The following is a 14,893-nucleotide window of genomic DNA, read 5'->3' on the forward strand; positions in this document are numbered from 1 at the left end:
AACCATTAAAGTTCAAGGGTGATTTTTATTGTGCTCTTTGTACATAATGACATAGTACTTTATTATAGTTTCCAAAATTTTATAGTGAGTACACATTGCTTTTGGAATCAAAAATAAATATTGCCTTTTCTAAAATCTGCATTTGTTTACTCTAGACACTAGGATATTATACATTTTAGCCTGAAATCAGGAAGAAATTTCTTATTCAGCCTCTACTGCAGGAAGCCCTTGCCTAGGTCTTAGAGGAAACAAGTCACATCGAGCTTAGAGTCTAACAGACCCATGTCCCAGCTCCACCCCTTCCCAGCAGCTGCCTGAGTCTCGACTTTTTGTGCAGTGTTACAAGAATACCTTTCCTGCTTGCCTCATGTGACCTTGGTGGGGGAAAATGAAATGAGGTCCAGGCCATGGCTTTGGTACCCACAACAGAACCTCTGTGGCAGCTACAGTCGCTCCTGTGTGTCAGACCAGGTGCTGGGCACCACGAGGGAAGACCTGGTTCCTCCTCCCAGAGCGTCCAGGGTGTCAGGGGACAGTCCAGGATGGAGGGACAGGCAATGGAACAGAAACTTGTACGGCATAGAGGGTGGGACATAATTACCTCTTTTGGAGTTGACCAAATCGTGGAATTGTTACTAAATAATGAGGAGGGATAACCTCTGCCCTTAAGCAACTCCAAGGATACTTCTAGACACCGAACAAGCCTATTTCAAACAACATACAAACAGCATGAGGAGGAGATGCGCAGGTTCAATCCCGGTCCCCTCACTTCCTAGCTGAGTAAGCATGGCCAAGACAAGCATCTGACCATCTGAGCCCCTCTCTTCCTCTGTATCACAGGGAGAGGCATGCATGCCTTACAAGTCTTACCCAGACCCAGACTGTGGCACAGATTCTGTGTCAGCCCCTTCCCTGGGTCAGGCCGTGTTCTGGTTGCTGGGGGTGTGACAGGGAACTAACCAGGCCAGGCTGCTGCCCCATCAGTCTTTAAAGGTGGGAGTCCAGGACAGTAGCTCAACACAGCGCCCATGCAGTACAGCCCATAAATGCTTGTTCTCTTCTTGTTGTGACCACTATTATTTTTCTTCATTGGAAGATAATTGCTTTACAACGTTGTATTGGTTTCTGTCGTACAACACCGTGAAATCAGTCAGAACCATATATATGCATATATATGGGCTTCCCAGCTGGCACTAGTGACCAGAGTGTCGGCGGTGATGCTCTGGGATGCTAATGAATGGTTTTCTCTTGTCTCTTTCAGCTCACAGCCCCTCACTTCCCCGTGGTGGTTAAGCTGGGACATGCCCACGCTGGAATGGGAAAGGTATGAGAAGCAGCTCTTCCTTCCACTTTCGTTAATACTCACGCGGCTCCCCCGGACCACCTGCTCCCCTCTCTCTGTATCCCCCAACACCCCCACCTTAGCCTAGCCTCCCAGAACAGAGTGTTAGAGGAACCCCACATTCACTCCCTCCCCCCCATAACACACCTTCCTCTGAGCTCTCATGGATCACCTCTCTAGCTCAGTCCATAGTTGCCAAACCCTCCCTGGCTAATCAGTTCCCGTGATTGTAGATTCAGAGAAATGGATGTACAGCACCTTGTAGATGGTTCTTATCATCTCCACAGCTGCATGTAAGCACATGTCTTACTCTTCTCTTTATCACCTGCAGAGTTAGCACCTAGAAGTTGGTGAATGCATATGGCTCCATGGAGGAAGCCCCTGGAGTCAGTTAGTTTCCACAAAAGTCAAAAACATATCTTCCACAGCCACAGCTGACACTGTTACAGAACCAAACTTGGGTCCACTCGCCCACATGCTATAAAGCCAGTCTACTGACTCCAGGTTGTGGTCAAAGAGAGTGCAGCGTTTATTGTCAAGGAGGACTGGCAGCTCCTGCTTTAAAACCTTGAACTTCCTAAAGGGTTTCAGCTGAGCATTCTTAAAGGCCAGGTGAGGGAGGGGGTCTCAGGGTATGTGATCAGTTTGCACAATTCTCTGATTGGTTGATGGTGAAGTCATAGAGTGGTTAATATGATCAATCCTTAGGCACCAGTAGGTCTGGAGACTCATGATCATCAAGTAGTTTTAATGTCTTCCATTCAGTGATGGTTTTAGCATCTGCAAAAACAACTCAGGAAGTGTGCATCGGATACTGTTACGTAAATACTTCAGAGAGGAGCTACAGCAGAAGATGAGGGGGAGGGGTCTCTCCCAGGAAGGCCCAAGAGGGTCCTGCTCGGTTACAACATATTGTTGACAAACTGTACTGGTCAGATTTTTGCAGTTGCAAGTATAGAAACACAGCTCAAGTTAGAGTGCAAAAGATAATTCGTTGGTTCAAGCATCAGAAAGTCTCGGATAGTTCTTGATAGATTCAGGCAGAGCTGGATCCAGGAGCTCCGATAATATCGGAGCTCTTGGCCGTGTTTTTCTCTACCTGGTGTTTTCTTCACATGGTTGAGTTAGACAGCTGTGGATGGCCCGCTCTGGTCCCTAAGCTCACCATCCCAGAGGAAGAAAGACCCTGTCTCTTTCTGGTGCCTCTATAAATCTCATGGAGGGATATTGATCAGTGCCTGCGCTTCTAGAGATTTATTCCTAAATAAGGGGGATGGGGATGGCAGTTGGAGTGGGGGGCAACAAAAGGCTACCTCTCAAGCTTCTGGCTCAAACAGGACTATGTGAGAACAGGTAGATTTCAGTGCCTGCGGTCCCCAATGGAGGAACCTGGGGCCACATGCGAGGCCCAGCACAGCTGTGCGCCAGCAGGGGCCGGTAGAAACCTTGCTTTGTGTAGGCACAGTCCAACCATGACTAACCCTGCACCCTGCACCTCTGTTCTTCCCGTTCTTCCCATGCCATATGCCTTCTGTGTAACCTCTTTCCACCTAAACTCCATCCCCTTCAAGCAGCAAAGGATGGAAAGGGTCAGACAGGTCAGGGCATGACCTCAGCTCTGACTTTTATGTTAACTGGAGCAAGTTGCCATCTAACTTCTTTTGGCCTCCTCATCTGGCAAATGATGATACTTCTTACAAACATCTTTAAAATGAATCCTTATCAATTATGTCGCAGTAAAACTGAAAGAAAAAAGTAAAATTTTTTTTAAAGTCCTCCCTCCCTACTTCCTCTCCCTAAAAAGTACACATTGTGAGGGCAGAGCTTTTTACCTGTTTGCTCCCTACTGTTGCCACTGCCCACAGTGGCCCCGGGTGCACCCTGGCCCCTCAGGTTGCTGGGTGGTTGACTGACTCCCTCTTCACCCTGAGCCTGTTCCCCACTGCCTGTTCTCCCTACCTCTCCTCCCTCCCCTGTCATCTGACTACAGCTCCCTGCCCTCCTAAGGCTGCCCTCCCCATGGGCCTTCATGACCCTCTGCTGCTAATTCAGTGATCATATTTCTGTCCATATCTGAACTGTCCTGTCTACATCATTTGAAGCTGCTGGCCCTCCTTTCTGTCCTGAGATCCATGCCCCTCTCCTGGATCTCTGGCTCTCTCTCTGACCATTCCTTCACCGTCTCCTTCAAGAGCTTTCCTTCCTGCTCCATCTTTAGCCTCGTCTGTTCCATCAGCACGCACTGTCTGAGCTCTCGTCTGCGCTCTCCACTGCAGCTCCCGTCTACACGCCAGCAGCCCTCCAGTCGCCCTTGCTGTGCAAGGCCTCGGGCTCTTCTATCCAGTTACGTCCTCTGCATCTCCACTGGTCCACCCGGGAAACCTCAGACTCTCAAAATCCTAGACCACACCCATTTTCTTTTCAGAGACCCCACTCTCCTTCCTTGTCTTCATCCTCCTCCTCTTCCTGGGACCGTCTTTACAACAGGAATCCCCAGTCCCTCCATTGTCTTCAAACAGAAATCTGGGAATCACCTCCCCTCCTCCATGTCCACATGGTTGTCATGTCCTATCACTTGCCCTTTATTAAAGTTTCTCAAAAATGTCCTTTTCTTCTTGCCCCCCTGCCACCATATTGGACAGCTTTGGTAAAGCTAGAAGTTTCCCAAGAATTAAATTCCATTTCTAAAGCTTAAAATAATCCCAGACAGGAAATAAAAAGAAGGAAATACTTAAAAAGACTGACGCAATGTCGGAGGGGGGGATGCCTCCCAGAGACGCAGGCCCCAGAGGAACTCCCAGAACATGGAAAGGAGGGCTCATCTCCAAGGATGAAAAGTGTCACTGGCTGGAATAAACTGAGGTTTGCAAAAAATGCTGAGATCAAGGGAAAGGGGCTTTTCTCCTTCTGTTTGGAATGAGAAAAGTATCAGAAACGATCTGGACATGCCAACTGAGAAGATGATGTCATATTCATGGCTGAAGAGGAGAAAAACAGGACAGTACCTTTTACAGGACTTTCTCCTTCTCTCCAGAAGAAAGATTGTCTGCCTGGAGAGAAGCAAGGAGAACATTTCCAGGAAGAAACTGGTGAAGAGGCTGTTGAATTAACTCCTTCTTCCTGGAAATTCACCCAGGATCCCATGATTGAAGTTCCTGACCCTCCTCAAGTCTGTTTTTCCCCTTTGTTTGTATTGATCGGTGCCTACTCCGTGCTGACAATAAGAGGATGAATAGGACCCAGTCCTTGCTCTCAAAAAACTGAGACAATTGCGTAGATAAATAAGTATAACACATGCTGGGGATCTGATAGAAGGCTGTGCAGGGCGTGTAGAGATGATTGAAGGAAGGAGCTTAATTCCACTTGCAGGGTGGAAGGATGAAAAGAGGTTCCACATCAAGGAAACCACAGGGTTTCATGTGCCTGGAGATCTAAGGAATTCTAACAAACAAGAGAGACTCCAAGTCAAGAGATGGACCCTCTTATACTAAAACAAAGAATAGTGGATGCCGCAGGGCAGAGAGATCAAAATAGAGTGAAATGCTGTGCAGCTTGGGGAGCACTTAGACAGTTAGGAGGTAATCAGGAGGCACAACAGGAGTTCTCAAGAAACCAGAACGGCCAGACCAATGGTTCTTAAGGGGGTGGGTGAGGGTAGTCTTCCCCCGGGGAGCATTTGGTTACACCTGGAGGCAGTTTTGGTTGTCACAACTGGGGGTGAGGGGATGTTAGTGACACCTGGCATCTACCCTGCAGAAACCAAGGATGCTGCTGAACACCCTGAAATGCCTAAGACTGCCCCCCGACACACAACAGAGAATTATCCAGTCCAAGATGTCAGTAGCACCAAGTTGAGAAACCCGGGACAAAACTAATATTGTTTCCTTTGTTCAAAGTTTTACCAGATTAGAAATCAAAGGAAGTAATGGTTATTATGGGCTTCCCTGGTGGCTCAGACAGTAAAGAATCCACCTGTAATGCGGGAGACCTGGGTTCAACCCCTGGGTTGGGACGATCCCTGGAGGAGAGCCTGGCAACCCACTCCAGTATTCTTGCCTGGAGAAGCCCCATGAACATAGGAGCCTGGCAGGCAGCAGTCCATAGGGTCGCAAAGAGTTGGACGGGACTGAGGAACTAAGCACAGCACAGTGGTTACTATAGAGTTCACCAGTCTGTTCCAAAGGATTGTAATTCATCATGAAGCTAAAGGCTATTTTGTCAAATACGAAAATTCCATGTTAAAGTAGATTTCTAGTGCAAAACTTCTCAGACTCATTAAGTTTGCTCATATACCTCCTGGGGGTAGAAGAACATAAAAACTTGTGCAGAATTTTCCAGATTTACAGGACCAATGAAACGTTTGACCAGTTTTTGAGATGCGTGTCCTTTCATTAACTTGTAAAAACTCTTTGCACATTATGACCATTCACCCTGTGTCATACTTTGCAATGATTTTTCTCCATTTGACAGCTACATGTCCATTTTATTATTCAGCTTTTAATCATTGTAAAGGTTTTTTTTTAAATGGTAGTCATGTGTTTCCATCTTTGGGAGTTTGTTATAGTAACTGAAGGTGGTGATTTGATCTACTTGTTAGTTATGAGATCTTAAGTTAAGTTACTACCCTAGTATTATCTCATGTAAAAAGAGGATAATAATAGTATCAACTTAATAAGCTGGTTGTGAGGATTAAGAGACACTGTGTATGTCAAACATAGCTCAGTGCTTGGAATGCAGTAGACACTCGATAAGTATTAGCTGTCATTATTACTAAGAATATTTGGTCTTGCTTTCAGAACCCCAAATCCAGCTGAAGTCAATAAGGGAGTTATGACTTAACAGCATCCTCTGTCAGAAACCATTTCATTTGGCTACAGGTTCAATATGAATCAAATTGTTAAGGAGTTGCCAAAAGCTCTAATCCTTAAACACCTAATAAATAGGTGAAAATGGACTCAACTTTGTTCACCACTAGGGAAATGCAAATGAAAACCACAATGAGATGCCACTATAAAACCACTAGACTAGCTCAAGTTAAAAAGATTAGTAATTCTAAGTGTTGGCAAGAGCGTGAAACATTTGGAACATACCCACAGAGCTAGTGAAATTGTCAGTTTGTTTGATTTTATTTTTCACTAGAGGTTAATTACTTTACAATATTGTGATGGTTTCTGCCATACATAAACATGAGTCAGCCACAGGTATATATGTGTCCTCTCCCTCTTGGACCGCCCTCCCATGCCCCTCCTCATCCCACCCCTCTAGGCTGTCACAGAGCACCGGCTTTGGATTCCCTGCATCATACAGCAAATTCCCACCAACTGTCTATTGAAAGTGTCAACTGATACAACTACTTTGGAATATGTGTTCCTATTATCTGCTAATCTGAAATTACAAAGAGTATCTTTTTTTAGGTAAAGTGAAGTTGCTCAGTCGTGTCCGACACTTTGCTACCCTGTGGACTGTAGCCCACCAGGCTCCTCTGTCCATGGGATTTTCCAGGCAAGAATACTGGAGTGGGTTGCCATTGCCTTCTCCAGGGGATCTTCCCAACCCAGGGATAGAATCCAGATTTCCCACATTGAAGGCAGATGCTTTAACCTCTGAGCCACCGGGGAAGCCCATTTTTTAAGTATCAGATCAGATCAGATCAGTCTCTCAGTCGTGTCCGACTCTTCGTGACCCCATGAATCACAGCACACCAGGCCTCCCTGTCCATCACCAGCTCCCGGAGTTCACCCAGACTCACGTCCACTGAGTCAGTGATGCCATCCAGCCATCTCATCCTCTGTCGTCCCCTTCTCCTCCTGACCCCAATCCCTCCCAGCATCAGAGTCTCTTCCAATGAGTCCACTCTTCACATGAGGTGGCCAAAGTACTGGAGTTTCAGCTTTAGCATCATTCCTTCCAAAGAAATCCCAGGGCTGGTCTCCTTCAGAATGGACTGGTTGGATCTCCTTGCAGGCCAAGGGACTCTCAAGAGTCTTCTCCAACATCACAGTTCAAAAACATCAATTTTTCGGCGCTCAGCCTTCTTCCCAGTCCAACTCTCACATCCATATATGACCACAGGAAAAACCATAGCCTTGACTAGACGAACCTTTGTTGGCAAAGTAATGTCTCTGCTTTTGAATATGCTATCTAGGTTGGTCATAACTTTCCTTCCAAGGAGTAAGCGTCTTTTAATTTCATGGCTGCAGTCACCATCTGTAGTGATTTTGGAGCCCCCCAAAATAAAGTCTGACACTGTTTCCACTGTTTCCCCATCTATTTCCCATGAAGTGGTGGGACCGGATGCCATGATCTTCATTTTCTGAATGTTGAGCTTTAAGCCAATTTTTTCGCTCTCCACTTTCACTTTCATCAAGAGGCTTTTGAGTTCCTCTTCACTTTCTGCCATAAGGGTGGTGTCATCTGCATATCTGAGGTTAGTGATATTTCTCCTGGCAATCTTGATTCCAGTTTGTATTTCTTCCAGTCCAGCGTTTCTCATGATGTACTCTGCATATAAGTTAAATAAACAGGGTGAGAATATACAGCCTTAATGTACTCCTTTTCCTATTTGGAACCAGTCTGTTGTTCCATGTCCAGTTCTAACTGTTGCTTCCTGACCTGCATACAGATTTCTCAAGAGGCAGATCAGGTGGTCTGGTATTCCCATCTCTTTCAGAATTTTCCACAGTTTATTGTGATCCACACAGTCAAAGGCTTTGGCATAGTCAATAAAGCAGAAATAGATGTTTTTCTGGAACTCTCTTGCTTTTTCGATGATCCAGCGGATGTTGGCAATTTGATCTCTGGTTCCTCTGCCTTTTCTAAAACCAGCTTGAACATCAGGAAGTTCACGGTTCACATATTGCTGAAGCCTGGCTTGGAGAATTTTGAGCATTACTTTACTAGCGTGTGAGATGAGTGCAATTGTGCGGTAGTTTGAGCATTCTTTGGCATTGCCTTTCTTTGGGATTGGAATGAAAACTGTCCTTTTCCAGTCCTGTGGCCACTGCTGAGTTTTCCAAATTTGCTGGCATATTGAGTGCAGCACTTTCACAGCATCATCTTTCAGGATTTGAAATAGTTCAATTGGAATTCCATCACCTCCACTAGCTTTGTTCATAGTGATGCTTTCTAAGGCCCACTTGACTTCACATTCCAGGATGTCTGGCTCTAGGTCAGTGATCACACCATTGTGATTATCTGGGTCGTGAAGATCTTTTTTGTACAGTTCTTCTGTGTATTCTTGCCATCTCTTCTTAATATCTTCTGCTTCTGTTAGGTCCATAACATTTCTGTCCTTTATCGACCCCATCTTTGCATGAAATATTCCTTTGGTATCTCTAATTTTCTTGAAGAGATCTCTAGTCTTTCCCATTCTGTTGTTTTCCTCTATTTCTTTGCATTGATCGCTGAAGAAGGCTTTCTTATCTCTTCTTGCTATTCTTTGGAACTCTGCATTCAGATGTTTATATCTTTCCTTTTCTCCTTTGCTTTTCACTTCTCTTCTTTTCACAGCTATTTGTAAGGCCTCCCCAGACAGCCATTTTGCTTTTTTGCATTTCTTTTCCATGGGGATGGTCTTGATCCCTGTTACATGTGTGTGAGTACTCCAGTGTTTATAGAAGCTTGTTCATAGTTACCAAAATCTGGACACAGTCCATGTGTCCATTAAGAATAAAATATTAGTAGATAAATAAACTGCAGAAAATTCAGGCAAATGGGAATTTTCCAGAAATGAAAATGAATAAATTACAACTAAATATTCAACAACATGCCTGAATCTCACAAACACACCAATGAATGAATTGTCAGATTCAAAAGGTTGCCACTGTATATGATTCCATGTATATAAAATTCAAAGCCAGGGAAACTAATCTATAGTGCTATGTGGCATACATATAAGATGATAAAACTTAAGAAAAGCGAGAAGATTACTACCTTAAAGGAATGAAGTGAAGTAAAGTGAAAGTCACTCAGTCATGTCCAACTCTTGCGACCCCATGTAGTGTGCCAGGTTCCTCTGTCTATGGGGATTCTCCAGGGAAAAATACCGGAGTAGATTGCCATTTCCTTCTCCAGGGGATCTTCCCAACCCAGGAATCGAACCCGAGTTTCCTGCATTGCAGGCAGATTCTTCATCCACTGAGGTATGAGGGAAGCCCATTAAATAATAGAAGTTACCTTTGTGGAGGAGGGAGGCATGGTCATGGGGTACAGCAGGAGTGGTTCAAGCCTAGTTCTTGACATGGGCGGTGCTTATGTGGAGGTTTGCTCTGTGATTGTTAGCTCACTGAACTGTCACTTTCTTCCAGGCAAGTCTTTCTGTGTGTGTTATATTTCAAAATAAAATAAGGTGTTTTTTTATCTTTATTAGGGCATATTAATGAAGATCTTATTTCCAAAGTAAAGTGAGAATCCTGCACTGTACTGGTCCCTCCATGGCTAGAACATTGTATTATGTTCTGGACTGTAAACAGGCTCTGGATGTTTGAATCATTGATAAATGAATGTGTTCAGGAAAAAATGAGCTGAGTAGTGGAGGGCAGAGCCTTCCATCCTGGGAGGGCTAGAGACAGTGTGGCTGGCATCCTCAGAAACATGGAGAATTGTCCTGGGAAGGTCGGCTGGATATTTCTATGTATTAGTAACAGGTAGGAGCCAAAAATGGGACCAAAGTCCAGGAGAAAGACATGTCAGTTGTGTTGAAAGAGCAACTTTCTAACAATCACAGGTGAACATTAATGGAATGAACAGCTGCTTTGTGTAGAAAGTTCTCATCAATGCAGAACTGGAGCAAAAATAAATACGTACTAGAGAGTTTAAGCATTATTTGAGATTTTTTGCCTGAGATGTTTGAACTTGGTGAAATTGAGACACTTCTGTTTATGTTTTTATGTGGATATGTGAACTTTTTTTGCAATGGAAAGGGTCCATAGCTTCTTCCACCTTTTCACAGGGGCCATGATCCTTCCAAAGTTTCACACACCCTGAAGACGACTGCTGCAGTATCTTCCAGTGATGAGAATCTGAGTTTTTCATCAACAGTATGAGCAGCCTATTGAATGGGGTGGTGTATCTGTTATCATCATAGAAGTTGAGTTCGTGGCCAACTGCCTATGGGGGCAGCTTTTGTAGAAAGCAGGGATTCTGATTTTAATCTGGATTTACCATTTACCAGTTGTGTGTTGTTCACTAAGTTGCATAATCTCTCTGTGCCTAGATTTCCTCGTGTCTAATATGGGGACAATAATTTCCCTCCTGGAGTTGTAATGATGATAGAATCAATCAGCTCAGGCTTGGGAAGGTGCTGGGTCAACACTCAGGGAATGGGAGCTTTAAAAACCCACTGCTAATATAAACTGTTAATCTGATGACTTAACTGCTTATCTCAACTAAGATGAGATAAGCAGTTGCTCATAATAGACCGAAAGGGGAGAAAAATTAAATTCTGGGCAAATTCTTAAAGTAAGCAAAATGGGCTTCTGGCATCCCCAAGAGAGGGCAAGATAACAAACAAACCCCAGCCTGGGAGACGCCTTCTCCTTATTTTGTAAATTCAGACTTTCAGGGCTTGAGTCCCAGCACCTCACTTAGAAGATAAGAACCTGGGGCCCCAGAGAGGAGAAGGGTCTTGCCCAAGGCCACCCAGTGAGGAAGCACCCCACCCCCAGGATCAGAACAGGAAGGGAAAGTCTTCTGAGATGATTCCACCCCATTCCATCCTTGAGAGATTAAGAATACTAGTAATAATAATAGCCAGAGTGATAGTGAAAGATAATTCTCTATGGAGTTTACTCTGTGCAGGCATTGTTCTAAGTGCTTTATAAATTAGTCATTACTATCTATAAATTACTATCCTCATAACCGCCCTATGAGGAAGATACTAATCCTATCGGTATCCCCACTTGACAGATGAGGAAACTGAGACACTGGGAGTATGAGGCAGAGTTGGGGTTCAACCCCGGGCAGTCTGGTTCTGGCTTCTAAGTTCTGACAGATAATGGGCGATGCCATGGTCACAGTTTAGTAAGCCCAGACATGGGTATCCTAACACTCCCCCTTGCCCAGGGTGTGTTGTTCTACTAAGAGTAGCCTGGAGTGATGAGGTACAGGGTTGAGCTGACCTGTGTATTCTGAGGGGTCAAAGTGACAGCTCCCAATGCACTGTCTCCAGCAGCATCTTGCACACCCTGGCGTCTTGCACACCCTCACATCTTGCACATCCTCACATCTTGCACATCCTGGCTCGTCCAGACCGCTGCTGTCCTCAGCTCCCAGCAACCTGGACTCCATCTCTTCTCTCGGGCTGACTCTCTCAGTGAGATTTCCCAGCACTGTCTGCTTCTTTAAGTGGGAGTAGATAGTCAGCTGACACAGTCATGGAGAGAAAGGACTAGAAAATGAGCAAAGGGGGAAACGGAACCCAGGGGAACACTTAAGACATAGAGTGCTCCCCCAGCACCTGGGTGACGACCCGGGAGGAAAGTCGCTCTGTGTTTCATGTTCAGCAGAAACCAAATCAGGTGAGAGCAGGAGAAGCTTCACCCTGCAAGGTGTTCAGGGAAGGAGCGTTCAAGGCCCTGCCAGGCTGTGAGGGGAAGAAGGGAGAGGGACCCATGCTCTGTACCCTCGCCCACCCTCCCTCTCAACTCCACCGTCCACCAAATCCCCCTCCCCCTGGATGACCACTGCCTCCTTTACTCTCTGCTTCTCTCCAACAAAATGGACCCTGAAGGCAGTTCCATCCATTCTTTACCCCTTAGTGAAAATTGTAAACACCGTACTCTGCTTCTCAGAGCCTCTGGCATGAGGTTACTCTCTCTCTAAGCATGATATACACCGTGGGTCCTCATTATTCATAAATTCTGCATTTGTGAGTTTACCTACTCACTAAAAATGTATTCATCACCCTGAAATCAATCTCGCAGCCTTTTCAGTGGCCATTCACAGACACGTACAGAGCGGTGAATAATTTGCATGTTCCTTCCCAGCTGAGGTCAGCTCTGCCTTCTTGTTTCAGCCTGTAAACAAGTATCCTCTTCTTGAGGTGTTTAATGCCACACTTTTGCATTTTTGTACTTTTTGTTGGTGATTTCATTGTTAAAATGGCTCCCCAACATAGGGCTGGAATGCTGTGTTCCTAATCCCAAGCAGGCTGTGATGTTTCTTATAGAAAAAAAAAAAGCATGTGTTAGATACGCTTTGTTCAGGTATGAGTCATGGTGCTTGCGGTTGCCGTTGGCTATGAATTCAATGTTAATGAACAACTATGTATATTAAATAAGTTGTCTTTAAAAGGAAGCACACATAACAAGGTTATATATTGATGAGTTGATGAAAATGTAGCCATAAGCTTGCAGGAACCAAATCCTGTTTTCCTCTAGGAGCAGTAGTTCAGGATTCACTAATTCAGTGCTTGTTGCAATGTTACAGAATGTAACTACTGTGAATGATGAGAACAGACTCGTGTGTGTGTGTGTGTGTGTGTGTGTGTGTGTGTACATATGGGTATATACCACACGTGCAAACACATATTCTGTAAAGAGTTCTAAGGGTCTCTTTCCTCCTTTGGAACCCAAAATGCCACCATTCTAAGGACAAACAGAAGCAACTGAAGCAGTCATTTCAGTCTGACACTTGCCATGTTGAAGGTGACGTCACCTGGATCAATCAACTTGTTTTCCTTACAAGGGTTTAAGGCTGAGATGTCTACTGCTGAAACTCACTCCTCTAATCCCCACATCTTTCCACCATCCTTGGTTGGCCTGGACTCAGGAAACCTGGGTCCTCCTGCCAGCCTCATACTCCCTGGGGCTCACAGCATCCACTTGGGCAAGTCATTTAAACACATGAGTGCAAGGTGTCAAATATATCAAATATACATGATGTTCCTCACCAAGCATTTGGAAAAGCTAGTGAATTGAAGTGTGTTAAAAAGCATGAAGCGGCTCATGACTGTGAGATGGGGAGGTAAGCAAAGGAGGATGTGGACTTTTGACTTAGACCTCACTGGACTCTGATCTGGACTCTGCCATCTGCTAGCATTGTGACCTGGAGCAAATCCCTTGCCTTCTCTGGGGTAATTCAGAGCAGATGAGATGGGATGAGCAAAGGCACACCAGCTGTTGCAGAAGCATCAGTGCCTTCAGCATCTCCTCTAAGCCTCAGAGACATTCTGACAGCTCTTCCTGATTGCAGCTTTGCAGAGGTCCCAAGAGTTGTTTTGCTTAAACTCACAGGTAAGTGACAGAAGCAGATTTCGAACTGAGGTGGTCAGGTCCTTCAGCCCGCTTCTTCCTGCTGCCTGGGACCCGCAGGAACGCCCTGGTGGAATCATCGCTTCCTGTTTTAAGGCCACCAGCCAACTTAATAAGAGAGTTGATTTATAAAGAATTTCACAGGGTTCCACCCAAGAAACATGTGAGTACCTTGGAGGCCAGCACTGACCTTTGCCTATGAACCACTCTTGTCTGCTGAACTGACTTCATCCCAGGCCTAAAGCCTAGAATAAGCACACTCATGCAAGAGAATGAGAAGAAGAGAAAGAAGACTATCAGCCCCTGGCACTGTGCTTTACAATCAGGGTACACCCCAGCCACCTAAAAGGCCCCATTTTGTCAAGAGGGACAGGGAAGCAGAAACAGCCTCATCTGGAAAGAATACGCTACCTGCTCAGTGTACACTGACCGCACCACTCCTCCGTGGAAAACAGAATATTTTTGAGCTGACAAACACTGAAAAACAGTAGGATTTCCTTTTTCTTTTTTCTGCTTTCCTGGCAGTGTTTGTTGACCCATCTTGGCTTTGTATGCAAGAAAGGTCAGAGAAGTCATGCCTTAAGAGGCTCCCAGAAGGAGGAGGGGGCGCACGCTGCCTGTTAGAGTGGGACACTGTAATTTCCCACAATCTGATGAGCAGCTCCATACTTCTACCCCAGCTCGACAGTCAATTTGCAAAGTACTTCCACACCGGGAGCCTGCTTAGGCTCAAGCCATCTTTTGATGAGGGTACTGTTATCATGATACCCATTTAACAGATGAGACCAGCAGAGATCAAGGAGGCAAAATGATTGGGCGTATGGTCACACACTGCGTTCTATGAAGGCTGTTCATTCTTTCCTCTGGTCCTGGAATCCATGCCAGAGGAGGGAAGCCTCCAGAGAGCTCGCCAGCCCATGCAGAACACAGCCAGTGTGTCACTGAGGTCTTCCTCAGCCAAAATGTGCAGGTGCAGCCCATTGTTGCTGTCAGTGGGCTAGAGGAGTGATGGCCTGAATCAAGCAGGTGCCCCATGCTCTCTGCGGCCGTGGCCCAGGGCAGCCTCCCACCACACTTCCTGCAACTGAGAACAGCCACTCCTCTGGCTTGTTGGAAGTGAGTCCACTTAGAGGCAGCTGGCACTGTGGCTGACAGGGGGCAGCGGCAAGGTTGTTTGTGGGAGGAAGCCAGAGAAGGATGTAAACAGTGGGCTCACTATGTTTTGGAGTATGTGTGTTGGGGTTGCGGCGGGGCTGGGTGAGCAGATGTCTTATGGACAGTTATCAGCACCTCTACTAAA

General features: G+C 45.6%; 1 protein-coding gene across 2 annotated transcripts in view; it reads left to right on the plus strand.

Annotated features, from left to right (window-relative positions):
* SYN3 (synapsin III) overlaps positions 1 to 14,893 on the plus strand; it is a 484,704-nt gene that overhangs the window by 418,890 nt on the left and 50,921 nt on the right. For both annotated transcript variants that reach the window (XM_025283567.3, XM_025283568.3), the window contains exon 7: positions 1,262 to 1,324. In XM_025283567.3, coding sequence (XP_025139352.2) covers positions 1,262 to 1,324 — 63 coding nt within the window. The remainder of the gene's footprint in view (positions 1 to 1,261; positions 1,325 to 14,893) is intronic.

The sequence above is a fragment of the Bubalus bubalis genome, chromosome 4 (assembly GCF_019923935.1).
Source record: "Bubalus bubalis isolate 160015118507 breed Murrah chromosome 4, NDDB_SH_1, whole genome shotgun sequence".
NCBI classification, from domain to species: Eukaryota; Metazoa; Chordata; class Mammalia; order Artiodactyla; family Bovidae; genus Bubalus; species Bubalus bubalis.